General features: G+C 47.3%; 2 protein-coding genes across 3 annotated transcripts in view; one reads left to right on the plus strand and one right to left on the minus strand.

Moving 5' to 3' along the window:
• Positions 1-507: 507 nt before the first annotated feature.
• On the plus strand, positions 508-11,554 carry CNP (2',3'-cyclic nucleotide 3' phosphodiesterase). 2 transcript variants are annotated; one of them, XM_054014519.1, is made up of 4 exons: positions 508-616; positions 7,450-8,119; positions 8,798-8,937; positions 9,687-11,554. In XM_054014519.1, the coding sequence occupies exons 1-4, from the start codon at positions 614-616 to the stop codon at positions 10,137-10,139; spliced, it is 1,266 nt and encodes a 421-aa protein (XP_053870494.1). In that variant the 5' UTR covers positions 508-613; the 3' UTR covers positions 10,140-11,554. The 2 variants fall into 2 exon arrangements, with proteins under 2 accessions (XP_053870494.1, XP_053870493.1); XM_054014518.1 differs by lacking the exon at positions 508-616 and adding an exon at positions 2,679-2,928.
• Positions 11,555-12,224: 670 nt separating this feature from the next.
• Positions 12,225-24,990, minus strand: part of DNAJC7 (DnaJ heat shock protein family (Hsp40) member C7) — a 29,400-nt gene continuing 16,634 nt past the window's right edge. The window contains exons 7-14 of the mRNA XM_054014517.1: positions 24,604-24,757; positions 23,768-23,932; positions 22,557-22,648; positions 21,195-21,268; positions 19,865-20,011; positions 19,458-19,607; positions 18,781-18,843; positions 12,225-17,967 (exon numbers count right to left, since the gene is read on the minus strand). Coding sequence (XP_053870492.1) covers positions 17,930-17,967; positions 18,781-18,843; positions 19,458-19,607; positions 19,865-20,011; positions 21,195-21,268; positions 22,557-22,648; positions 23,768-23,932; positions 24,604-24,757 — 883 coding nt within the window. The 3' untranslated portion in view covers positions 12,225-17,929. The remainder of the gene's footprint in view (positions 17,968-18,780; positions 18,844-19,457; positions 19,608-19,864; positions 20,012-21,194; positions 21,269-22,556; positions 22,649-23,767; positions 23,933-24,603; positions 24,758-24,990) is intronic.

Below are 24,990 nucleotides of genomic sequence, written 5' to 3' on the forward strand. Positions count from 1 at the left end.
TAGTTAACGTGTTAGCTATTCAGCTTGCAAACAAACATCCCCCCACTGTAACTGATGGCTGCCTGACTTTGCTGGGAGCCTGAACCAGCTCCCGACGCTGCCCCTTTCATCTGTGCTTAGACGCTTTGCCCATAGAGCGCTCTTGCCGCCAGCTTGGCTGATGCGACTTTAACGGCCCCCACCGTTAACGAGCGCATTGCGCAAAGCCGCTCGAAGGGTGGTGCTTTAGCAGTGCCAGCGTGGGGCGGGGGTGCAAAGGCCTGTCGGGCGTGCAGGGATGAACGCGCGTGTCTGTGTGCGGGGCAGCTGTGTGAGTGAAGACCCCGCGAGCTCTCACCCCACCAGGCGGGGTTGGGGGGGGGGGGCAGGAGCTTGGGGTCACTGGTGCCACCCGGGGCCCTGCTGCTCTGTGCCTGGCTGCAATGCTCGGCTTGGCCGCTAGGGGCGGCGGGTCGGCCGGCCTTTGGCCAGCGCATGCGCATTGGGCGCCTCCCGCCCTGCCGCCGCCGCGCGCCCGCCCACCCCGGCGCGGGTATGAAAATCGCGGCGGGCGGGCCCGGCACAGAGCCGCGTCCCCTCCGCTCGGCACCCGCAGCCCCTGGGCGCCCTCGCCATGGTGAGCGGGGCCGGGATGGGGGGGGCTGTGGGGGGCTATAGGGAGTAGGTGTCTGTGTGGGGGGCTATAGGGGAGGTATGGGGGGCTATAGGGAGTAGGTGTCTGTGTAGGGGGCTATAGGGGAGGTAAGGGGACTGTAGGGGGTAGGTGTCTGTGTGGGGGGCTATAGGGGAGGTAAGGGGGGCTATAGGGAGTAGGTGTCTGTGTGGGGGGCTATAGGGGAGGTAAGGGGGGCTATAGGGAGTAGGTGTCTGTGTGGGGGGCTATAGGGGAGGTAAGGGGGGCTATAGGGAGTAGGTGTCTGTGTGGGGGGCTATAGGGGAGGTAAGGGGACTGTAGGGGGTAGGTGTCTGTGTGGGGGGCTATAGGGGAGGTAAGGGGGGCTATAGGGAGTAGGTGTCTGTGTGGGGGGCTATAGGGGAGGTATGGGGACTGTAGGGGGTAGGTGTCTGTGTGGGGGGCTATAGGGGAGGTATGGGGACTGTAGGGGGTAGGTGTCTGGGGGGCTATAGGGGAGGTAAGGGGGGCTATAGGGAGTAGGTGTCTGTGTGGGGGGCTATAGGGGAGGTATGGGGACTGTAGGGGTAGGTGTCTGGGGGGCTATAGGGGAGGTATGGGGACTGTAGGGGGTAGGTGTCTGTGTGGGGGGCTATAGGGGAGGTATGGGGACTGTAGGGGTAGGTGTCTGTGTGGGGGGCTATAGGGGAGGTAAGGGGGGCTATAGGGAGTAGGTGTCTGTGTGGGGGGCTATAGGGGAGGTAAGGGGGGCTATAGGGAGTAGGTGTCTGTGTGGGGGGCTATAGGGGAGGTATGGGGACTGTAGGGGTAGGTGTCTGGGGGGCTATAGGGGAGGTATGGGGACTGTAGGGGGTAGGTGTCTGTGTGGGGGGCTATAGGGGAGGTATGGGGACTGTAGGGGTAGGTGCCTGGGGGGCTATAGGGGAGGTAAGGGGGGGCTATAGGGAGTAGGTGTCTGTGTGGGGGGCTATAGGGGAGGTATGGGGACTGTAGGGGTAGGTGTCTGTGTGGGGGGCTATAGGGGAGGTAAGGGGGGCTATAGGGAGTAGGTGTCTGTGTGGGGGGCTATAGGGGAGGTAAGGGGGGCTATAGGGAGTAGGTGTCTGTGTGGGGGGCTATAGGGGAGGTATGGGGACTGTAGGGGTAGGTGTCTGGGGGGCTATAGGGGAGGTATGGGGACTGTAGGGGTAGGTGTCTGGGGGGCTATAGGGGAGGTATGGGGACTGTAGGGGTAGGTGTCTGAGGGGGCTGTGCGGGGCTATAGGAGGTAAGTGTCTGAGGGGGCTGTGGGGGAGGTAAGGGGGGGTTACATGTGGGGCTGTAGGATCAGGTGCAGGGGGCCATATGCTGTGGGGATACAGGGGTCACGGTGGGGGGGGGTGAGTGAGGTATTTTGTTGGTGAATGGGACCCCCCCCGCTGGGAGGGCTGAGCAGAGCCCCCCTCCCCCGCTGGGGGCTTCTTGCCTGGGCTGGTATGTTGTTATGGCCCTTCTACAAGGCTGGTGTAGCGCCTTGGGGTAGCAATGGGGTGAACTTCTCTCTTCTTCCCCCCCCCCATCATGACCCTCCCAGCTGGGGGGCAGCCCCTTCCTAGCAGCAGCCAGGGGGATTTCAGCCAGTCCCCCAGGGAGCGCTAGTTTCTGGACAATCAAATCCATTGCATACAGTGGGCGTTGTGTGTGTTGGGGGGGCGGGGGCTTTTTGGTAGGTAGGTTTTGACCAGGTAGAAAGTGTGAAAAATCAGGCCAGGGTAGGGGGGCAATAGGCACCTATATAAGACAAAGACCCGATCTTGGAATTGTTCCTATAAAAGTCAGGACATCTGGTCACCCTAGCTTTGCTGACCCCAGGCAGGGCTCGCAGGCTGTGGAAATTCAGGGAGATCCCTGCACGGTCCAGCCTGAATGTTTGCCATGCGCCCTCACCCCTACAGGAAAGATTTTACAACACAGGAGTTAGGGCCAGCCCCCACCGTGAGGGCGGCACCACAACTTATGGCTGTAAACACAGGAAAAACATTAAACCCACCCAGGCATCTGAATTTCTCATACAACCATCTGCCTGTGTGAAAGATACAGAGTCCCTGGTAGGTTTCGTTTCCCTTTGTCTTTGTCAGCAGCGTCTACAAATTCTGAGCTGTGTAGTGACTGTCTAAGCCAGATTAATGCAGCCCCTGCTCCGAGCAGCTCGCTATCTTTGTAAAGTGCCAAACTGCATGCTAAACAGTCACGCTAAGATCGTCACAGCCTTCATCTTGGAGGCAGAGAGAGCCTGCTGGCGCTCCCCTGACAATGTAAGGTCTCCTCTTTTATTTGGGGCCCCGTGAACCTTTTGGGTGTTGTGTGAGCGAGGGGGTAAATGTTGCAGAAATGCATTGCACAGTGGTGGGTAGTGATGGGGAGGAAAGTTTTAAAGAGCCTGTGAAGGAGGATCTGTTCCATAATTTGCAATCAATACAGTGCAGTAGCTGTGTGTAACGGGTGGCAGAATTTCCAAATGCTCATGTTGCTCTTCAGATGCTTAGTGGGGGACTGGGGACTGGGGAGTGGTGTTAGAGGGAGGGGGGGACTGGGTGGGACAGGACAGGACAATCTGCAACAGCTACTGGCCCCGATCCTGCAGCTGAACTCGCCCAGGGCTCAGCTAGCAGGTAAAGGTCTGCTCCGACAGAGCCACTTGTAGAAGGAGAGCGACGTTTGAGAGTGCCAGTCTAGCTTAGAACCTTCTCCCCCTACACAATTTCCTGCTGTTGTTGATAGGGATGATAGGACTTGTATTCTCCCTTAAATACAAACTCTGTGGGTGTAGGCAAGGAAAGGCTGCTGCCTGTCACACATTAAATGAGCTTTCTGGAAATGTTCATGTTTCCTGTTCAGGAAACAAGCAGGGTAGAGACATTACTATACAGTGTCAGAATCATGTAGTTTTGAAAGGGGCACAAGGAACGTTTAGAGGGTGCTGACTGACACTTTAAATAGCTAATACTTGGTATAGCGTACTATAGCGAAAAGGGGAAAACTTTGTTCTTCAGAAGTATTTTAATGAGACTGGGGCAGGCCTGGTTCAATAGACGACCAAGAGAGGGGAAGTCTCCCTTGGCGCCATGTAAACCACTACAATCCCCCTTGCAGGTGGTGGCAATTAAACAAATGCACCCTAAGAACTCCATCGAGCACATTGCTGGCCTGTGCTAACCTGACCTGTTGTCTCCCCCTATTTGGGTGACCAGACAGCAAGTGTAGAAAATTGGGTAAAAAGTGTGGGGGGGTAATAGGAGCCTATATAAGAAAAAGACCCCAAAATCGGGACATCTGGTCATCCTACCCCCTATGTTTGTGCCATAGACAATGTCTGTTGCAGTGTGGAGTGTTTGAAACGTACGTTAGAGTTAGGAGTGCTGGGGAAAATAAACCTGAGCAAGTGTCCTGCACGTGACACCTGTCCAATGAGACTATAAACAAAAGTTCAAATCTCATTTCCTGGAACCACCACTCTTTGAACCAAGAGACAGGCAACTTTTTGCCACCTGCAGAAATGGGTATTGTGATTAAGAATGAGAACAGAAACTAAACTCTCTAACCTAGCTCCAAACACACTGTCACAGATCGCATTGGAATTTAGTCTTTGTATAGTTTCCCAAGATGTACTGTATGCATTACAGATGGTAAAAAAATCAAGGTCTCTATCATAAGCTACTTAAAAAAACCGACCGAGGGCAGAATGCCAAGTGAGGTGATGTGAGTGGCAAGGTTTAACCAACATCTTAATGCCACCCATTTTTCTAAATCCTTTGTTGTGCCATTGGTGCTTAGAGGTTCTCCACATAACCTCAGTGCCAGTGCACTCTAGAAAAAAACCCCTCACTGGTTGTGTCTAATAGAAAACTGTTTGCTAACTGCTTTATTACACACACACACACACCCCCCCCCCAGCAGGGAGAAAACACTGTTGCAAATCTTACCAGTGCCACTTAAAATTCATCCTCTTTCCTGGAAGGGAGACCAAGTACTTGTTTCCATATAAATAGGAGCTTTGTAGGGACAATTGTGGGGAAGGGGAGAAGTGACATAGCTTGTGTTGAATTGAATAGATTGTTTAATCAGAAACCGGCCAACTGCTCCTTTAAGACTTATTTGTGTGGTACCATTGTCTATCCATTTTGTATGTGGCCTGGTTTCATTAAAGAGCTTATTATTGAAAGCTGGCTGATAAACAATGGGTGCTGAGGGTGTTTTCTATTATTGTTCTTTTGTTTGCATCTTAAAAAAATGTCTTAGTTACTGCTGTTCACCAACAGCTGTTTTCATCAAAATAGTTGGACTGCAAACCAGGCACAGTCCAAATACTCGATGCAGGCCCTGCTCTCACTCAATCTCTCTCACTTATTACCTGCATACTTGCTGAGGTTAAATGGACCCTGTCAAGTTCAAATCTGACCCAACATTTAGATGTAAAAACAAGTTTTACAGCTCCCATTCAGACCACTTGGATGTGGACAAAGAGCCTGGCAGATGAAATGAGACCCCAAGTACCTCTGTAACGTGTAAAAAGTAGCATGTGCTTACCAAGAGGGAATATTGGCTCTGCCAAGCTCCCAAGAGAATTCCAGGTGGATTGTACCATTCTTCCAAACAAGGCCCAAGGCCACTTTTTATATAAAAAAGCTACTTTCTCTGGTAAGCATTCTGCCTCAAATGTGCCAATAGTACACAATGGTCAGTTAGTTACAGGGCTTCATTTTGAGTTCATCATCCTACTTTTTAAAGCTTCAATTCAGTTTTAAAGGGATTTATATTTTAGTAGCACCCACAAACGTGCTAGGCACTCCTCAGACATAGAGGAAGATACAGCCCTTGACCCAAATTGCTTAAAGCGAAGAGAACCACATAAGAAGGATGGAGAGAATGATACAAGCAAAATGTTAGTTTCCACATACATGCCTACTCTGTCTTTACCCCATGAGTACTGGTGAGCAGAATCAAGCACTTCTCCTCTGCCATATTTGAATAGTAAAAGATGATCCAAGCTTTGTGTCAGCTATGAAACTGTTCGCTTCTCTAGCATTTTGTCTCCACACTTGCTTCTACTAATTTGTTGTAGTGAAACCACCTTTGGTAAGCCAAGCTGTTGCTCCATAGCAGGTTAACCAAACTCAGTGGCCAGAATATGCCCAAGAAGGAAAGTAAGAGGCTATTTAACATTTACAAAAATCTTTGTCCCTGCCTTTTGACAATATTTGTGCCTTTAAAATACCTTTTTCTTCAAATTCCCGCTTCTACGTGGCCCTATAGGGATTCCACAGGATATTGTCAAAGAAACTTGTGTGATGTCCTAATGCCGAGTTTGTGAGAGTACATCACTGCAGGACCAAGCCCCACCCCAAAACGTCTTACGATTCCATGAAGGCCAGTGTTTAATTCTGATGTATTTTGAATTACTCCTGGGTGGAAAGATCCTAATCTAATTTCTTTCCAGAGTAACCACATCTCATTGTGAATCCTGCTTGCAGTGCAAAATGCTGACCGGCAGAATCATGCAAACACTTGCCCCTTAGGTTTTTCCAGAAGCACCTGCTTCTGTAGAATCCAAGTGATTTCACTTGTTTGGGTTTCCCTTCAGCCTCATGTAATGCCAATTGTGGGACGTTAAATGTCTTTGCTACACGTACACCACCACAAAAAATTATTCTACCCTGCAGCAGGTAGCTGCCAACAAAGATCTTACCTCAGAGGCATTTCCAGGGGGGCCCTTCTGCACAGCATCCAAGAGGAAAGGGTCTTTCTGGCATGACGTACAGCAGTAAGTACACCCTCCTGCAGGCAGACACCTCTCTAAGCGGTCTCTTACATGCAACTGGAAAAACATCTGTAAAGCAGAGGTTCTCAAACTGGGGGCCGTGAGGTTATTACATGGGTGGTCGTGACCTATCAACCTCCACCCCAAACCCTCTTTCACCTCCAGCATTTATAATAGTCTTAAATATAAAACAAGTGTTTTTAATTTATAAGGGGGGGGGAGGAGTTACACTCAGAGGCTTGTTCTGTGAAAGGGGTCACCAGTATAAAAGTTTCAGAACCACTGCGTAAAATATCGGACTTAAAATCAAATCAAACTTTCTGTAGTCTCTGCATTTTAGTTTTTGTTCTCGAACTGAATCTTCCCAACATCAACAGCTGTCGCAGTAGCATGAGCTTTCACTTCTCCTGTTCAGGCTATATTTAAGTTTCTGTGAGCAGTGTCTTTGAACAAAAGTTTTAAATATGGTAACCTTACAGCTTTTTTATTTTCAGATAGACTGAATTGAGTTTGACCCAGGGACTGGTGTCTGGTATGTTAGAATTCAAGGAGGGTAAACAATCTGTATAAGCATGGAGTTTGCAATAGTATAACCTTGGAAACAGGTGTGAGCATCTAGCTCGTAAAAGGCATAATCCACAGATAAACGAGCAGGCAGGCTGGCCTACACCTTTACATTTTAATTTTCTTCTAAATTCAGCTTAAAAGGCTCACTTTGACCCATTAGGAGGGGAGTCAGCAGAAACATTTAAGCGCCAAGTTGTGTTTAGTTGTTCAGAGCACTGTAAGCTGAGAAGCAGCTGATAATGGTGGCACAGACTTATGACATAATAGTGTCATTTAAAACTATCAATGGACCATTTAATGCATATGTGAATAGCAAAACCATTGCTTCGGTCTCGTAAGAATTCAAACAGTGATCTATTGTTTAGTGTCAGAAAGATGGTATCTGTTTGGATTGTTATAGCAAAAAAATCATACAAATTAACTTTTTTTTTTTTTTTTTTTAAACTTTCAGAACAGAGGCGTTACCCGGAAGAGCCATACATTCCTGCCTAAAATATTTAGAAAAATGTCTACTCAGTCATCGAAAGAGAGGCCCGAAAATCTGCAGTTTCCATTCCTTGATGACGACACTACCATGTCTACAGTCAAAGAATCTAAAACCCTTTTTATCATAAGAGGCCTGCCTGGCAGTGGGAAATCCACTCTTGCCCAGGCTATTCAAGACCAGTATAAGGATGCCTGCAAGGTCATTTCTGCTGATACCTATAAAATTACACCTGCAATAAGAAGCTCCATTCCTGAAGATTATTCAAAGTTGGATGAGGATTTAGTTGACTATTGCAAGCGAGACATCAGTGTTGTTGTTGTGGATGATACTCACCATGAACGGGAACGGCTAGACCAACTCTTTGATATTGCTGACAAATACCAGTATAAAGTCCTCTTTGTTGAACCCAAAACACCTTGGAAGATGGACTGCTTGCAGCTTAAGGATAAGAATCAGTGGAAACTGTCTGTGGAAGATTTGAAGAAGATGAAACCAAGCTTGGAGAAAGATTTCCTACCTTTGTATTATGGATGGTTTTTGAGCAAAAAGAGCTCTGAGAACTTGAGGAAGACCGGGAAAGCCTTTTTAGATGAGCTCGGAAGTCTTAAAGTATTCAAAAAGGAGTCTAAGTACTGTACGTATATAAATATTTTACCAAGCTTTTTATTCTACTAACCAGAGGGAAGGTTACCACCTAATAGACAACACAGGGAACAAACTTGCCCACTCAGCTTCCAAAGTAACACGTCCAGTTCAGTCGAAATTCTCCACAAGTTATATTTAAAGACACTGATTAGAATAACAAGGCATGTTGTCCAAAAAGCAGCAGCAGCTTTAAATCATTTTTATGTAGGGAAGCACAACCCACTGCCTCTTAAATTTAAGTTTTTGGAACCTGATGTTTAGGGAAGTTGCAGGGGGATATAGAACCTTGAGCCTGCAGCCCACAGGTCTGAATCCAGTGTAGACTGGAAATAACCAAGCCATTCCCACCTGCTGTCTCTGATGGCCTATGTGAAGTAAGTTAGAGGTCAGAGGCCAAGGATTGAATAAAAATGGACTGAAACATCATGTTGCCCCTAAAGTGATCCCTGCAATATCAAGGCCTAGGCAAACTGGCTAGCAGTGCAAGGAAGCTTGCATTGCTGGACTACATGAGTTGTGTGGATAAAGAATACTTCATTTTCTACTGCTGGCTAGCACTCTCAGCTCTAAGTAAAATTAAACCTTAAGTATACCTCTTAAATGAGTATTTGCAGGGGAAGATGAACATTAATTTGTCAGTAGTAATTTTGCTTGTCTACACTTGCAGTTCTTCCTGCTGAAGATCCCAAAGTAAAATTGGACCTGACCAGCTACTTTGCGACAAGGCCACCCAGCGTCTTGCACTGTACTACAAAATTTACTGACTTTGGAAAGGCTATGGGAGCTGATGAATATGCACAACAAGAAGTTAGTGTCTTGGTTTGGTTTTTTTTTCAAAAACGTGTGTTCGAGTTGTATGTTACGCCAACCTTTTACCTTGGTAGATTTGCTGTGGCCACGCAGCTTTCTAAAACCTTAGCGCGACTGCATCTGTCCCTTTCACAACAGCACTTGTGAAGTTGGCTCACTTGACAGCCTGTTTAGTAGAGAACTAGTAAGGCTGTTACTCCTCAGGACCGAGAAAGAACATTGACAGGGAGATGCATTGAGGAAGTTTTCATCTTGCCTCCAAACTAACTGCAAGTTCTTGTGGGTTTTTTTCCTGTAAGTACTAGAGTTCTTCTCTAATGGCTTGGTTTTGAGTGCTCATGAGTTAAGGTATGGTCACTTCCATCTTTTGTACCATATCTGATCAGCCTGAGGTTCCAATTAAAATACATAAATTAAGATGACCAAAAGGGAGAGGAGGGAGGAAGAGAGAAAACAGTGACCTGTAACCATGATGATGTTTTCATTACCATATTGAGTGCTGGAGAAGGCCAGTGAAAGACCCTAAGGTTGAGGAGAGCAGTTATTCATGATACACTTTGTAGCATATATGTGGAATGTGTGAAAATTCCTCAAAGGAGATCAGTGAAGAATCTAACTGAAAAGGCAAAGTAGTAGATCTGGATGCGTAAACCTTCGAAGGGGCTTGGCAGGGCAAGGTTAATGTTACACTGAGTCAGTTAAAGTCCTATTCTGGATTCAGATTGTTTGGTCTTCTCTCCCCTTAGGTTGTGAAGGCTTCCTACGGAAAAGCCTTTACCCTGACTATCTCTGCGCTGTTCCTCACAACAAAAACAGCTGGTGCTCGTGTGGAACTGAGTGAGCAAGAACTGCTGCTGTGGCCGGGAGACGTCGACAAGATCCTGCCTACAGACAACCTGCCCAAAGGCAGCCGGGCTCACGTTACCCTTGGATGCGCCAGTGGCATAGAACCGGTCCAGACTGGAATTGACTTGCTGGAGTTTGTCAAGCTGGAAAAGGCAGGGACCAAAGATAATGAAATTGAGGAAATTGGTGGAGGGAAACTGCAGTACTTTGGCAATGGCATGTGGATGCTCCTACTTTCTAAAAAGATTGAAGTGAAAGCTATTTTCTCAGGTTACTATGGCAAGGGAAAGCTAGTGCCGACTCAGGGAAGTAACAAGCGAGGCTCTGCCTTCAATCCCTGCACTATCATCTAAGTGCTCCAGCCCTGCAGTCTGTTTTTTTGTTTTTAAGACAATAACTTGGGTAACCTTTATAAAGTTGTAAAAAGAAAGTTCTGTGTGTACTAAAGTAGCCCTTCTGCAAACTCTAGTATGAAGTGTCTCTCCTGGGACAATGAATTGGCCCTCAGGAAGGAAATTGGTGACCTGACTAAAGGAAAACTAAGTGGCTAAACAACCATTTCTGATAGTTAAGTAGACCAAAAAGGAGATTTGAAATAACTGAAGTGCTGAATGACTTTTTAAAATGATAGATTTTTGTAGAGAGGTCTCATTTCTTTTTTTGTTCCTCAGAGGATCATTCCAGATAGTCTACGTGTTTTGTAATTTCCCTATGAACCACAATCCCTAGAAGATGTGACCATAATAACTGATTTAGCTACTTTTCATTCTGTGAAGCCAACTGAGTTGAAGCTGAAAGTTCAGCCCAGTTTTAAGTTGGTACAGTCCCCCACAGGCTGATGATTAAAGCCACTAAGCCTTGGTGGGAGGGGAACAAGTCCGCCAAGTAGCTTTGGTCTACAAGCACAAGGATTAGGTATGTACTTAGGGGAGTCTAAGAATCTTCATTCGGAAGGGTCCAACTATTGCATCCCCAGGGCTACCCTAACTTCATGTGCTACCAGAATGGCTTGAAGACTTCCTTGGGAGTGAGAGAAGTGAAAAGTGCATTGGTGGGTGGGGGAAGGATCTACTTCCAGTTTAAAATTGAAGCTCTATTAAATGGAACTACTATGGGTAAGATCATGAAAAGGAGAATTTAAATATCAGGAAAAACTTCCTAGCAGCAAGATCTGCTCTGTCTTCTACAGGAGCCACCATCATATGAGACATCTAAGTGTAGACTGGACAAAGCACTACTGTATGTATATTGTAGGGAACAATCCTGCCTTGGCAGGGAGATGGAATAGATTAACTAATAGGTCTTTTCCATCTCTAATTCCTGATCCTATATAAACTAAAATCACATCTGAAGTAGTAAATTGTACTTCATGCAAAATAGGGTTTCCTACTTTGGATTCAAAGTCTAATTCTTTTGAATGTTAAGATTAGCATGGAAGTACATGAAGCTAACATGTTACTTAGGAAACAAATAATGGTGGCAGTGTAGTTTATGCATAACTTAACCTGCTTAAATCTCAATTTTCCAGCTGGTTGTCTAATGTTCAAACATTTTAGTTATTACTTTTTAATTATAGTTGAAACTTGTTTCTGCTCACGTGAACGTAGCCAAATGCTGCTTGCCTATTGATCCGCTATTTGCTGTCATTACGCTCCTGTAACATTTGGCTGAACTAATCAATTCAGGTCAGAACGAGCAGTTTAAACTCATGTTATGGCTTAGTGTCCCATGAACTGTAAAGTGTACTGAAATAAATCCAGTATTAATATGTAAGCGTTTACTGTGTCTGACATGCACATGCAAGGTTCACAACAGTAAAGGATCTCTCGCCATGACACCACACCCCTAACTGTGCTCAGTGTGGGCAAGGAGGTCACTTACCAAGTAAGCTTGCAAAACCCAAATCCATGGGGGGAAGATTCTTTTGGTTCCCCTCTCTGAACAGCTAAAACAAAACTGAGGGAAGCTTTAGGGCTCACCTGGTGGAATATCAGATTCTGCAATTTGGTGAGTTTATTGGTGAAAACAATAAACACCTCCCAACTGCTCTAAGTGAGAACACTGACAACAGTTCACTTTACTCTGCTTCTGAGCAAGGCACACTCTGTTTCCCTTCCCTTCAGCAGAGAAACTGTGAGGTGTCTGCCTCTGCCAAAACTCAACCCTAGACAGTCACAAGCTCCAGTGTGCTCCACGGGGGAAGCCCAGACTAAAAGGAGACCATTAAGTGTTCAGCTAAATCCCTGGGAGAGCAGGCCCATAGTTATAGTCATTGGGGGGAACATGTCTTTCCCTTAATGGCATGTACCCCACAAGTCTTCCTCCCAGTCGGTACGCTGAAAACCCGACAGGAAGTTCTCAAAACAGGGTGCCCAACTTTAAAATGTGGGTTAGCTGGCGAGCCTGGCTTGTTTGCCTGGTCAAGAACAGTCACACGCTCATCATTTAAGTGTTTATTAGTTTGTACATCATATACAGTTTATAATAAACCAATTGCATATGGTTTTGCTTCAGTCTGGTTGAGAGTCTGCATATAAACACATCATATGAATTATGCCTAATGAAGTAAACAACAAATATTCACATTTTTTACCCTTCACATCCTAGAAAGGTAAAGGGCCCAAAGAGGGACAGTGTTTATACCAATGTGAAGCCTGCCTTGAAGAGGGTTGGGCAGTTAGGAAAGCTATCTCGAATACAGATTGCTTCATGCAATAACCTTTCCTCTCAAGGGAAAGGTTAAATCTTTACACTGAGGTAAACATACAGAATCTATTCCTTAAATTCAATTAAATACTACAGCATGGGGGCTAACGTCCTCTGAGTGGCTTCACATCAGCATATCCGCTTTTGTCTCTGGTACTCCTTAACATCTCTTTACAATAAAGCCGATATTATGCATGCAACAAAAGGTGTTCAGGTTGCCATTTTGCACTGCAAAAACATTGCTTCACACTCTTACCATTTTCACTTTTCTTGTGTAGCACGAGCCATTACGTGAAAGCAGGGATATCAATTTAAGAGTGGCTGGCGCAGTGCCTGCCCAGCCACAGAAGGTGAAAGATGGAAAGCCAACAAGCTCTTGACAAACTACAGTATTTTTGTGCCATCTCTGATTCAACCAAAGCTCTAGCCCAACAACATTCTGCCACTTGTGGAATAGACGACAAGCCACCTTAGCACTCCAGCTAATAGTCTGCATTCAGACCCAGGGCAGCTGTGTGCGCCAGGGCCCGGCTTTACCGGGAAGTTATTCAAAGGAGAAGGGAAGATCGTATCCCACTGTGTGCACAGCTGGGGCAAACTAGAGCCAAAAGGTTACCTACCTATTATCTCAACCCACATGTATGTTCCTCTATTCTGGGGAATAGGCAGTAATGTGAAAATCTCCCAACAGAGCAGCTGTTGCATGTAAATGACATGCGATTTCGAGCAGGGTCACAGTTCTTACTAGCGTTGGGTTTGTTGCTTTTCAGAACCAGTTTTAGTACTGAGGGAGCTGGACTTTAGCACTAGACCAGGGGAATCTAAAGGTGGTGTGACACACAAGCTTGTTTGTTTTTCTGAGCAGGGGGTGGGGTACAAGGCACAAACTTAAGCTGGAAGAACACAAGTCTACTCAAAGCAGATCTATTGCCAACTGTTAGTGTTAAAGAAGCGAGGAGGTAATCTGACAAGACAGCAAGCCACTGTGTGGTCTGAATACTTCAGTCAGTCATTTATCTGAAGACCAGTTTGGTTAAACACTGATCCCTGGAAAGAAACTACAGCCAAGTGGCTCTCAATCCTCATTCTAGCTGGACACCAAAGTGCTCTAGGGACTTAAGTACTTCATGAACCAATGTATGTTGCCCCAAAAATCTTTAATGCAATTATTTACAAATGCAATTTGCATTAAACAGTCAAAGCCTGTAGCTCCAATAAAAATCCATCCTCGGATGGAAACACCAAGTGTACGGATAAAGAGCACTCCCCCTTACACAGCATAGCAGCCAAAACCGCCAAGAAAGACCCCACAGAAAGGGGGCTAGAAGCACCTTAATGTTCTTTAAAACTCATTTTTTGGCGTTCGGGTTGTGTCTGTGCCTGACCAGGATTTGAACCCAACACTAATATCACCTCTTGCAGGAGTTACTGCCAATAGACCTGTTATTCCTGGAAGTAAAGCCAGTGCTGAGAAAGGGGAAGGAGGAATATACCCAGGTTTGCCAGTCTAAATGTAGCCTGCCTTTAGACCTTAGACATTCCACACACAAGCATCTCCAAACACCACATGGACAGATTTTTAACAAAATGTAGCGTCTCCTGCTTTCATTTTGACTGGACTTGGGCTGGATTACCTGAGACTAACCCAACTGCAGCTCAGAAACTTCATATTTTGGTCACAAGGAGGGACATCACAAGAGCACTACAGGGGAAAGCAAAATCCTTAACAGTTCTCTTATTTCAAGAAATGTTTTTTAGAATAACCGAGATTAGTTTGACTTTATACCAGTAGGTACATTTGTGTGGGCTTTTAAAAAGCAGATACGTCTCTGTAGTTTGTCTCTTAAGGTCCTAACAAGTGACCATGCCACCCACTTAACTCAGTTCTCGGTGTATTTTGTCATATCTGCTGACTTCAGAGGAACAACAACTCTCTATTCCTTTTCCTACCGGAGTCACTGCCTGCAGCTGTGGGAAAGCAAGGTTCTGGTTTGGCTCATGCCCGCTCCAGAGGATTCTTAATTAGGTTCCAATAGCAGAATGTGGAGTGGTGATTTAAGAGCCACCCAACTTCCAGATTCCAGGCTAAGGAAAAAAACGCTGTTTACTTGTAAAACTAAGCCAGGCTGCTCCGGAATAATGGAGGTTCCCTACGCAGGGAACTGCATGGTGGCATTTTTAGTCACTTTTCAGAATAAAAACAGATTCAGGGTCTTCCTGTTGTGCCACAAATACAGTTAGTAATTTACCATTGTAAAGACTGACTTCAAAAAATAAGACGTGTGTTTCATGAAGAGTAGGATCTTTGAGTGCCAGTCTCCTTCACATGGAAAATAAAGCCTATATTCCACAGGGGAGTCAGAAAAGGAAGAGCACAGCTCTAAATAAAGGTCTAATTAATCCATTTTCCCACTCTGCCTGTTATGGGAATTACCGCCTACATCAGCTGTGTCTTCTACCACCTGGAGAAAGCTTGAACACATTGTCAGGTTAAGAGACCTGCTACTTACAATGGCAAATTCCTACATCCTGTAGCTCCTAACAAGCCAGAGGGAAGACACAAGAGAATAGATGTAGCAGTCAGACAAATGGCATCAAGGCTCCCTGTTGGCGACTTACGAAATACAATCTATAAAATCAATCCTGCTCAGTAGCTGTAAAGTGTGAATGCAATGTTTTAAACCACACACTCAGCTAGGCAGATACGGTCCGAAAGAAACAGTTCCACCTGCCTAAACGACTGTGCTAACACAAGAGGGAGGCTGCAGTTTTAACATACGTATGCCACAATACTCATTTGCTACTGTCCTGAGATAACAGTACAATTCCTGAATTTCCACTAGTGTTGTAATGCACTCTGCAAAGTGAATGGATGTTTGCATTCACTTTTAGTCACACAATAGTGCTTTTTAAAAAAAAAAAGTCTTGGCACTCACCAGATTAATATTTAACTACAATCAATCATGCAATCATGTACAGTTTCTATAAATATCTGCTGTGTATATGTCCCCTCTTTGCCCCCAAAAGAACTGTCTTTTTTAAAAGTGGGGAGCAGGGAAGTCGGGAAACACTTAACTAAAAAAAGAACATCGACAAAATGCAAGAAATGTCTCTGTACTCTGCTAATAGAATCGGAGACAATTCCAAACGGTGCAGGGGTGAATAAAATGCAAGATGCTACAATTGTGAATCTCGAACATCCCACCGAAGTCATGTCATGTAAACTTTGATTTGCAGACGAACCAGAGAAAGTTTCAAAATGCAGACCAACTTCTATGCCCCAAGACATTTAACCTACGGGAGCTGATAAGATTCTAGCACCTTATTCTGCTCTCACTTACGCCAGAGTCCCAAGGTTGAGTCCATCAAGTTACACTGGTGTAGGGGAGAAGAATAAACGCGGTGGGGGTCTCAGTCTTCTAAACCATTTCTCAATGCTGGCTCAGTTTAAATGCTGGTTTTTGAACTTCCTTTGCTGATATTGGGCTGCAATAACTGGAATTCAGCCCTTAAATCTGCCCTCCATGAGAGCAGATTGTCATCTTTCGGAGCGAAGTAGCAGCATGACTTACTGTGTTGGTGGCAGTACCCTGCATTTCTATGCCATCTGTGAGAGACACATGACTGGCATTGCAATCTGGCAATCCTGCAGCCAACTGAATTGAAGGAGGGGTCTAGCCCTTGACTGGAGGGAAGATATCAAGGAAATGTGAATTGAAAGTCAATTATTTTATGCTAGAATTTCATTGTAAACCTTGTTTTCTGTAATATTACACACACACAAAGTGTCAGCCAGTCAGATCTGCTGGATAGAAAGTGGTCCATACATCCTTACATTTACTTTTATGCACAACCCATCTGTTCTCTTGCCAATCAGAATGCAGCTTTCCAACAACTGTCTCTACAAAACAGCAATTGAAGTTTAACACAATCACAAGAAAATCTCCCTCAAAAACGGTTCTGCCCCTTTGGGCCAGTGCTGGTCAGCATTTATCTAGCAATTATCCAGTGACTTTCTACAAACGCCAACTCCACATCTATGGTAAAGGCCATTGAAAATCCCATCAGATATAAGGCTACTGTGAAAAACTCCAAAACTACTTCCCAGGTGGTACTTGACTTGGATGGAGCCTCCATTCAGCGGAGATGACTATTCACATGAGCTCTTTACTATATGGAAGAAGAAATTGTTCTACAAAGACGTACTCCCCTCACAGCCAATATCAGGGTCTGACCCCAAATCCACAGGAAACAACAAAGGGCAATATTAGTGTGAGAAGTCCGGCAATGCTCTAAAAGCACGTCAATTCTGAGTTCGGGATAGCGCGTCAGCATGCAACTCTGGCTTTAGCTCATCAACAGATCACATACGCTGGCACAAAGAGGCAGTGAGGCAAGTTATGCACCATCAGCCCAGAGTTTCTGCCATAACTTGGAATTTCTTTGTTCCTGTAAAATACTTGGAATGCCATTTAAAACTCACACAGTTGTGTTACATTAAAAACAGACAATTTCTGTAAACGTTACCAACAGTTGCCCATAGTAACCAGTCTTCAAACATGCTGTGCATTTTTTACAAGTTGGAAACAGGCAGCCCGCATTATGGATTTGCAATATGGAAAAACATCATAAACATAAAGGGTGTTTTTAGACCGTAGAAACAAACCAATCCCAACCTAGCAAAGCCATGTTTTAATCACATACACTGCAATTAAATGATTGAGTGAATTAATTATGAAAGAGGAACTGCAAAGAAATTCACCCCAGACCAAATTGAATATCCCCTTAAACAAAGATGGGGCGTCTTGGAGTGGAAGCATTTAGAGTGCTTATTTCTAGCTGCCCCATAGGGAGTTCTCTCATATCCGCGGCTCCCATAAATCTGAAGGAGGATTTCTCTCCAGTACGAAAAAACATTAAAGATCCCTATTTGTCATTTACATGAATGCCCGGGTGTACATTCTCGTAGAGCCATGGCAAACAGGACGTAGCTGCTTGGAGGTTAGAAAAACTCGGTTACGATTCAATTACTTACAAGTAAAAATGGGGTTCCACAAACCCTGATGTGGTGCCATCCTGCACTCTGGAACCAACCAAAAGGAGCCATGAACAAGCTGGGTTGGCAGCAACAGGACCCTGGAAGAAGTCCGAACAGTCTGAAAACATGGGCCAGCATGGAGGGACCAAAAGATTCAAAACATTTTATTTTTTTTAATAAAGTTAACAGTAAAACAAAATTCACAAGCCTTCCCCGCCCCTCTCTTCAGCGCTGGTTTCCTCTTCTCACACAAAGCACACAACAGAGAGGTTTCCAACTGAGAAAATGAAACTGCTCTAAGTACAATGAGACATGATGAAGGCAGGAGTCTAATTATGTCCGTATTCAAGGTTAAAACGAGGATTTCAGGTGGGTGTATGTGGTTTGTATGTTTTTATTTTAGCCAAACTGGAAAAAGAAATTTCCTGGCCCAGAAGCTGAAAGAGAAAGTGAGAAATATTAGAGCTCACAAGTCTCTCTCCAGAACAATGCTCGTGAACATCCGTGGAGCGCTGGGCAAACACGCAGCCCTTGGACAGAAACACAAGGGATGGGCTCCGGGCAGTCTAACTCCGCCACACAAACAGGGGAACGGAGTAACGCTGGCACAGGGTCAGTGCTGATATGTTAAAGGGGTCTGGAGAAAGGATTGCAAGGGCGAGAGTTATTTGCAAACAAGACTCTTCCCAGGTCAGGGGTTCGTGAGTTTCTCCCATGGGTTGTATTAATGCTGGTTAAGTCCCGACCAGATGCTCGGCGCTGTACAAGCCACCCCTGTGCCAAGAGGCGTGCAATCTATGGGGAGCTGACCATGCACCAGGAGACGGATGGTCAGTGTGGAGCATAACAGCATTTGCAACATCCCCTGGCCAACTCAAATGCAGCGACAATAGGCCGGGCCCTCCAGAAGGCCCCTGGGAGTTGTGTGCGTCTAACAGGAGACAGGACGGGCTAGGCTAGCTATGCAACATGTCTGATCAGACACCCTCCTTACCAGATTCAGTGACCCAGCCAAGCCTATTTCTCAGCAACAGAACACCATTAGTGCCAAGTGTTCACACACCTCGAGGGGGAAGCTTTTCTCTACATAGGTCCCATCTGCTGGTGCACTGCACAGACCACGCACGCAAGCAGTGAAATCAAACATGAACCCTTTCAACCACTGACCTACATCTGGGACGTTAATGTGACCATCACGTATATGAACAGCACACACATTTCTCACGCTGGTGGAAAGACGTGTCACCTACCTTCAAAACTGAAGCCACCTGGCCCACCAAAGAAAGCCTTGAAGATATTGTTAGCATCAAAATCTACGGAGGGAGAAGAGAGTTGTCAGTTAGAGACATTGCTGGTGTTATTTCACATCTTTGTAGAGGCTTTTTAAACAAAGGATCCTAAAGTCCTTCAAGAATGGCTACACAAGCTGTGTGGAGACGGCTCGCTTTATCCCCCACGGAAACGCAGCAGCAGGGAGCAGCGCTGCAGGGGTTTAGGGCAGAGAGTGCAGACTACCGGAGTCACCAGAGAGACAGACAAAAAGAGTAACTGCTAGCACTAGTGCTTGGTCTGGACACGACTGGCCAACAGGCTTATGGCTGGGATACACATCATGCAACCAACAGGGACCAGGAGCTGGGAGCACCCATGGAAGACAATCTCTTCAGCAGAACAGTGTCCCCTAGCTACAGGCTGGGGTACTGGTCAGTACTGACAGAGGGAAGGATGCCATCTGCTGAATCACCAACAGCCAAGGGCAGCCCTCAAGTGTTCCTTGGCCATCTCCCACCCAAGTATCGGCACAGCATGACCACGAGCCGTTCACGGTGCCGTCGGACATAGCAGGCGTTTAACACAAGCCAGGGAAGGAACAGCCCCTCCAGAAGTGAAGGCAGACCTGGCATCGCATGCTTGTGGGAGCACTTACCTGCCATGTTCACGTCCTCCTCCAGATCCTGCCCACTGTCGTAGCGAGCCTTCTTCTTGGGATCCGACAGGATGGTGAAGGCTTCTCCGACTTCTTTGAACTTCTTCTCCTCTTCTTTCTGTATTTCTGCACTCGCCCCACTGTGCCGGTCTAAGGGGCAAAGACAGGTAGGAAAGCGGCTTTCAACTGCTGCCAAGCGTAGCTGGAAAACACTACACATTCCAGCAAACCATCGGCTTTCATGTCCCACCATGGTCATCCTGCTGAAACTCAAACAGCACAGCCCAGAGCGGGGTTCTGAAGGCTGGGAAAGTGCTTCCTCTGAAACTCTCTCTTTCGTTAACTTCTGCTCTCTGAAAAACCAAAAGCAGTGAGCTGCATGCTAACAGCAGAAAACATTTCTCTACCTGGGTGATGCATGAGTGCCCGTTTCCTATAGGCCTTCTTGATCTCGTCTTCGGAGGCGTTTTTGTCCACCCCGAGGATTTTATAGTAGTCTTTCCTTTTGCTCTTTTTCAGTTCCACCTGTGCATTCTTTAGGAATTGCTTGTGTTCTAGAAAGAAGAGCAAGGCAAAGGAAAGCGCCTCGTAGTAGCAGCAGAAGGAAAGCATCCTTCGAGAATTAAAGAATTTGTTTTCTCTCGCTGTCCGCAGTTTACGTCTGTGCACTCACGTCCTTATACTTAACCCCACGGGGTTGGGAACCAGGGGCCTAGGTACTACAGGTAGCCATAGCCTCTCGAGACTCCGCATTTTAGATATTGGCCAATCCCCACTCACATGACAATCCCTTTGCATTAGCTAGGTGCAATACCCAAGCCAAACCATCCAGCGAGTGCTGCTTCTGCCTTACATCGCTTCATCTTTGAGAACAGAGGAGACTCTTGTGTTCAGGCCTGGCACTTCAGCCGGGCCAGCGAAGGCTGAAATTCCCGAGAAGTGTGAATTGCTCAGTCAATGGGGTGTGGGCACCTAACTCTGGTTCCTTGGAAAATTCCAGCCCCGGCTGATTCAATGTTAATGTTCTTGCAGCAGCGGCACTCACTGCCCTGAGCCCCTGGCGGGTGCCTGGATCACCCGGCACTATCTTAAAACCCCTCTGGCTGCTCCGCAAGGGGAAATGGCAGCACCCTCAGGGTGTCCATAAAACCTTAGTACCGAACATCCCGCCCTGGGCAGTACTGTAGCCCTGGTGCCACAGAGATCAACTTAGCAACAGAACTGGGGAGGCTTTCATGCCACTGCTGCTAGTAACAGGCCCATAATTAGCAAAATACAGGCAGTTCTAGATCCCTGCGGTATCCAAGCATCTCCCAAACACGTTAATTTATCCTCCGTTCCCTTGGGAGATGGAGACGTGTCCTGCTCCTCATTTTCACTGACGGGGAAACCAGGGCACAAAGAAATCAAGTGACTTGCCCAAGGGTAGAGCCAGGAATTGACCCCCACACCGTTCTGGATCTGAGTCCAGCACCAATCACTAGACCAAGCTTTACCCCCCGCCCCCCAACACTGCGAGAGAACAAACTCTCACACCATTCCATTAAACAGCTGTTCCGCAGCTTCTGGGGCTTTTCCCAACATCCCAACAAAGCGAGGGGCAGCATTACAGCGGGAGGGGGCAGATCCGTGCGTCCAATGGCAATTCAGAGCATTTCCCAGCGCTCCCACCTTACAAGAAACGCGGCTGTCAAGGGGCAGGTCGTGCGCATAGAAAGTGAGGGCCGATGCTTTTACCTTTTGTTTTCTCTGTCTGGTAAACTTTTTCATAATCCCTCACAGCATCTTCGTATTGTTCTGTGTCCATGTAACTATGCAAGGAAACAACTGTTACAATGGAACAGTTTACAGAGACTAACAAAAACCACAGCAGCCGGGGGTAAATGATGATGCTTCTGGAGGGATAAAACTACGGAGGGAAAGATGTGCATAGGACCCGCAGAAGCAAAACCAAAGGGGTTCAGTAGGGAGAGCCCAAGGTGGGATGCAAAGGGGGAGGACTAAAGCTCACAGCCCAGCCACCTGCATTTCTCAGGGGTAACCCACCAAGGAAACCCTGGCAGGCTAAGCCTACGTTCTGGCCCTGCCATGCATCTGCCGTCTCCTTGTGCAGGAGGAATCCTAGCAAGTCAAGAAGCCATCTCTGATAGAATTGCTTCATCCATCTACCAGGTGCAGGAACTACCAGCAGCCACTGGCAATTCCAGGAAACGGAGGCAGAGTCAGACACTCGTTATCGTCTCTGGACAGTTACGAGTGATGAGACATTGCAGTTACTACCCCAAATTATCAGAGGGATCAATGGTGCCTGTCCACTGGCTGACGGACATGCAACACTGTCCCATTACCAGATATTACTGAGTCCTGGGGCGGGGTGGGGTGGGGGAGCCAACTTGAAGAAAAATATCCTGCACTTCAATTTAAAGAGTGATCTGACAGGGGGCCCCCAGTGGTCCTTTCAGCCTAGCAAGTGCCCAGGAAGCTCGGACACTGCATAGGAGAAACGCCAGGGGCCCAGGAAAAGGGAAACGCAGAATTTCTGATGGAGACTGTTGAAAAGACGTTAAAACTTGTCTCTGTGCAGCAAGTCCTCAGCCCCTGCATCTGAGAATGCATTGGACTGGGACAGCCAACTCTCCAAGCACAGCAACATCCCTAAAGCAAGGGGCCCAAGTGCTGGCGTTCACTGCCCAGGGAGCCAGGCACTGCGGGTTCCGAGACCCTCACCCAGAGCAGGGCAGCACAGGCACTGTCCCTGGAAGAGAGAGATTGGCCCTTTGCACGGAGGCATGAAAGGCAGGTCCTGCGACGGGTCGGCGCCAACCCCATTTCACAGCAGGCTCTGTAAGCCAGGTTCACGGAGTGAGATTTCAACCACTCGGGGGACAGGACGTTGCTTGAAGCTACTTGATTAAATAACCATCTCGCAGGGAGAACAAACCAAGGCTAAACGTGACTGGCAGCCTGCAGCATCAGTCCACGACGGTGCCCTCAGGCTTCCCGTAGCCACCAGGCCCAGACCTGGCTCCAACCGGAGCCTGCGTTCACACACGCTGCCTTTCATCCTGAACCTGAACCTCCCAGCCACGGCCGGCTTACCATTGTGCTCTCCTCAGGTATGCTTTGATATACGTGTCATCCAGTTTTATTGCATTTGTGCAGTCATCTATTGCGTCTTCTAGTTTCCTAAGCTACAAAGCCAGACACACAGTTATTCATGCACCCCCTTGGGAGGGGACGGATTTCGATATGGTTAACGTGACGCTGCAAAGACGGAGCTACGATCCCCATGCAAAACGAAAGCCACAAATACATGGCTCATCCGGAGACGCCTTTTCCCACCGGTCTGGCACATCCCCTTTCAGACCCTCCGTCTCTGCCTCACGGAGCTCCCTGCCAGGACTCTGCTCCCCACCCAGCCCAGAACTCGGACTCCCCCGGAAATACTGGAACTCGGACTGCACTTGGAGAAGCAGCAGACTTATTTTTATAAACCACCGACTGCTGCTGCTTAGAAGTGCGTTTGGAAAGGGGGTGGGTGGGGGGGTAAGACTTGGCCCCAAACCAATTCCCAGGTGGGGTTACAAATTGGCAAAAATTAAGACAATTTAAGGGGGTGGGGGTGGAAACCCACGTTACCGGTTTTCAAGGGTGAACACCCCCAAAAAGCAATACACCACTGGAGCCAGATCTGGCTCCCCACTCCCACGGCCCGATGTTCTGGGCAGGCTTCATTGGTTTGAGCAGGCCTGGGTGAATGCTGAGGCAGTGGGGTGGGATTTCATACTGTGTGGGTCACATGATTAGCGAGGTATTGCTCGGGGTGGGGCTAGGTTTAGTTAACTCCTCTGCTATAGTTTTCTTGGACGTCTGGCAAGGGCGCCAGAGCTTTGGACAGACGTCTTTTCTTTTTAGATGGAACGAAGTACAAGAAGTGATCTGTGGGTGCTGAAGTCTCCTCGTTCTCAGGAGGGGACTAAATAACTCAGCTGGAGAAGGGGATCTAAGGCCTAACACCTCCCCTGGCTCGGGTTTCACGTCTTTAGGACAGTCGTGTCCCACGCTGTTGGGAACGCACCTGCCCATGCGAGCGGGAAGCCTAGCTCCTGGCCTGCAGTACAGCGGGGACGAGCCAGCCCCGCCAAACCAGCTTCAACAAAAGAGAAATTTGGCACCATGCCTCGTTCTGGAACGAACGGTCCCTCGTCTGTATCGCCTGGGTTTCTCCTCCACGGCGAGGCAGTTTCTATCTGGGGAGTGCCTTGAGCTCCCAGGATGAACGCCCACCTGTAATGCTGCCTGGGTCTTACCTTTGAATTAACCGTCCCCCGGTTACAGTAGAGTTTGGCATTTGTTTTTATGTTATTTGGGTCTATCCCCAGTGCTTCTGTGTACAGTTCATATGCTAGTTTGTAATTGCCTTCTTTAAAAGCTTTATTTCCATCTTCTTTCTTTGCTTTAAGTGCTTTGGCATTCTGAAAGAGAAAGTGCCCTGGGATGAGGGCAGACACTCTATAGATGACCTCAAAGCCCAAGGCTCACTGATCCCAAGACACACTTTCTAACTCGCTTTCAAACACAGCCCCAGCCCACAGAACCTGCAGCTTTGTCACCACCCCAGCTCCTTTCTGCTAAGAAACAGCCAGTGTCAACCTCAGCCATTCCGCATGGGAAGAGGAGACTGTTAAGGCTCAAGGTCAGAACACAGCCAAAGGAAGGAACCCAACATTTGACAGCTTACCCAGCTTCGTGTTGCCTGAAAAGGCGGGTGAAGCAGAACTAGATTGGAGGAGAGAGGACGGGCAGGAACTTGAGAGGAAAAACACTTCAAATGCAAGTCAAGCTGCAGAGTTTCACATCTGGACACCCGAAGTCAGAGGCTAGAAACGTAGTATCCAGAACTGCAGCAAGAGATCTCGGATTGCTCCAGAGAACAACAGGCAGGGGGGGCAGCCCGCAGAGCGGCCTAACCCCGGAGAGGTCTGTCAGTGGCTACCTCATGGGGAAGCAGCAGGTGGAGTTCAGGAAGGACTTGATGCACTGGCTACTGCAGTTTTGGGGAAGGGAGACAGCAGGAAATGGGGAAGGGTGCATCTGGGCAGAATGATTCATTAGAAGCCATTGGCTCCCCGGTCCCAGTACTTACTCGGCAGGCGAGACATGCTTTCTCGTGATCAGGGGCCATCCTGAGTGCCTGGATGAAGAACTGCACGGCCTTCTCGATACAGTCTTCATAGTAAAGGCAAAGACCTCGGACATAAAGGGCATCTGCGTTTGTGGAGTCCATCCGTAAGATGTCGCTGGAATAGCCAGACATGCACATTCAGAATCAAGTCTAAGCACTTTTGAGATGGCGTTTCCTTCTAACCACCGAGATGGCGTTTCCTTCTAACCACCAAGAAGGGTCTTGCTCCACCAAGGCGTTAGCTGTTTTACCAAGCCTGAGGTCAGCGTGCTGCACTGGGAAGCACAGGCAGGCCTGCGAGTGACATGGTGGGAAACCCAGCATGGTTTTTAAGCTGGTGGCCTTAGT

The sequence above is a fragment of the Malaclemys terrapin genome, chromosome 25 (assembly GCF_027887155.1).
Source record: "Malaclemys terrapin pileata isolate rMalTer1 chromosome 25, rMalTer1.hap1, whole genome shotgun sequence".
NCBI lineage: Eukaryota > Metazoa > Chordata > Testudines > Emydidae > Malaclemys > Malaclemys terrapin.

What these genes read in the sequence shown, in the direction of transcription:
- CNP (XM_054014518.1), top strand. Translation starts at nt 2,800, where the DNA reads ATGCAGCCCCTGCTCCGAGCAGCTCGCTATCTTTGTAAAGTGCCAAAC. An exon ending in GCTGGCGCTCCCCTGACAAT is followed by an intron (nt 2,929 to 7,449) that starts GTAAGGTCTCCT and finishes TTAAACTTTCAG; the next exon opens with AACAGAGGCGTTACCCGGAA. An exon ending in ATGAATATGCACAACAAGAA is followed by an intron (nt 8,938 to 9,686) that starts GTTAGTGTCTTG and finishes CTCTCCCCTTAG; the next exon opens with GTTGTGAAGGCTTCCTACGG.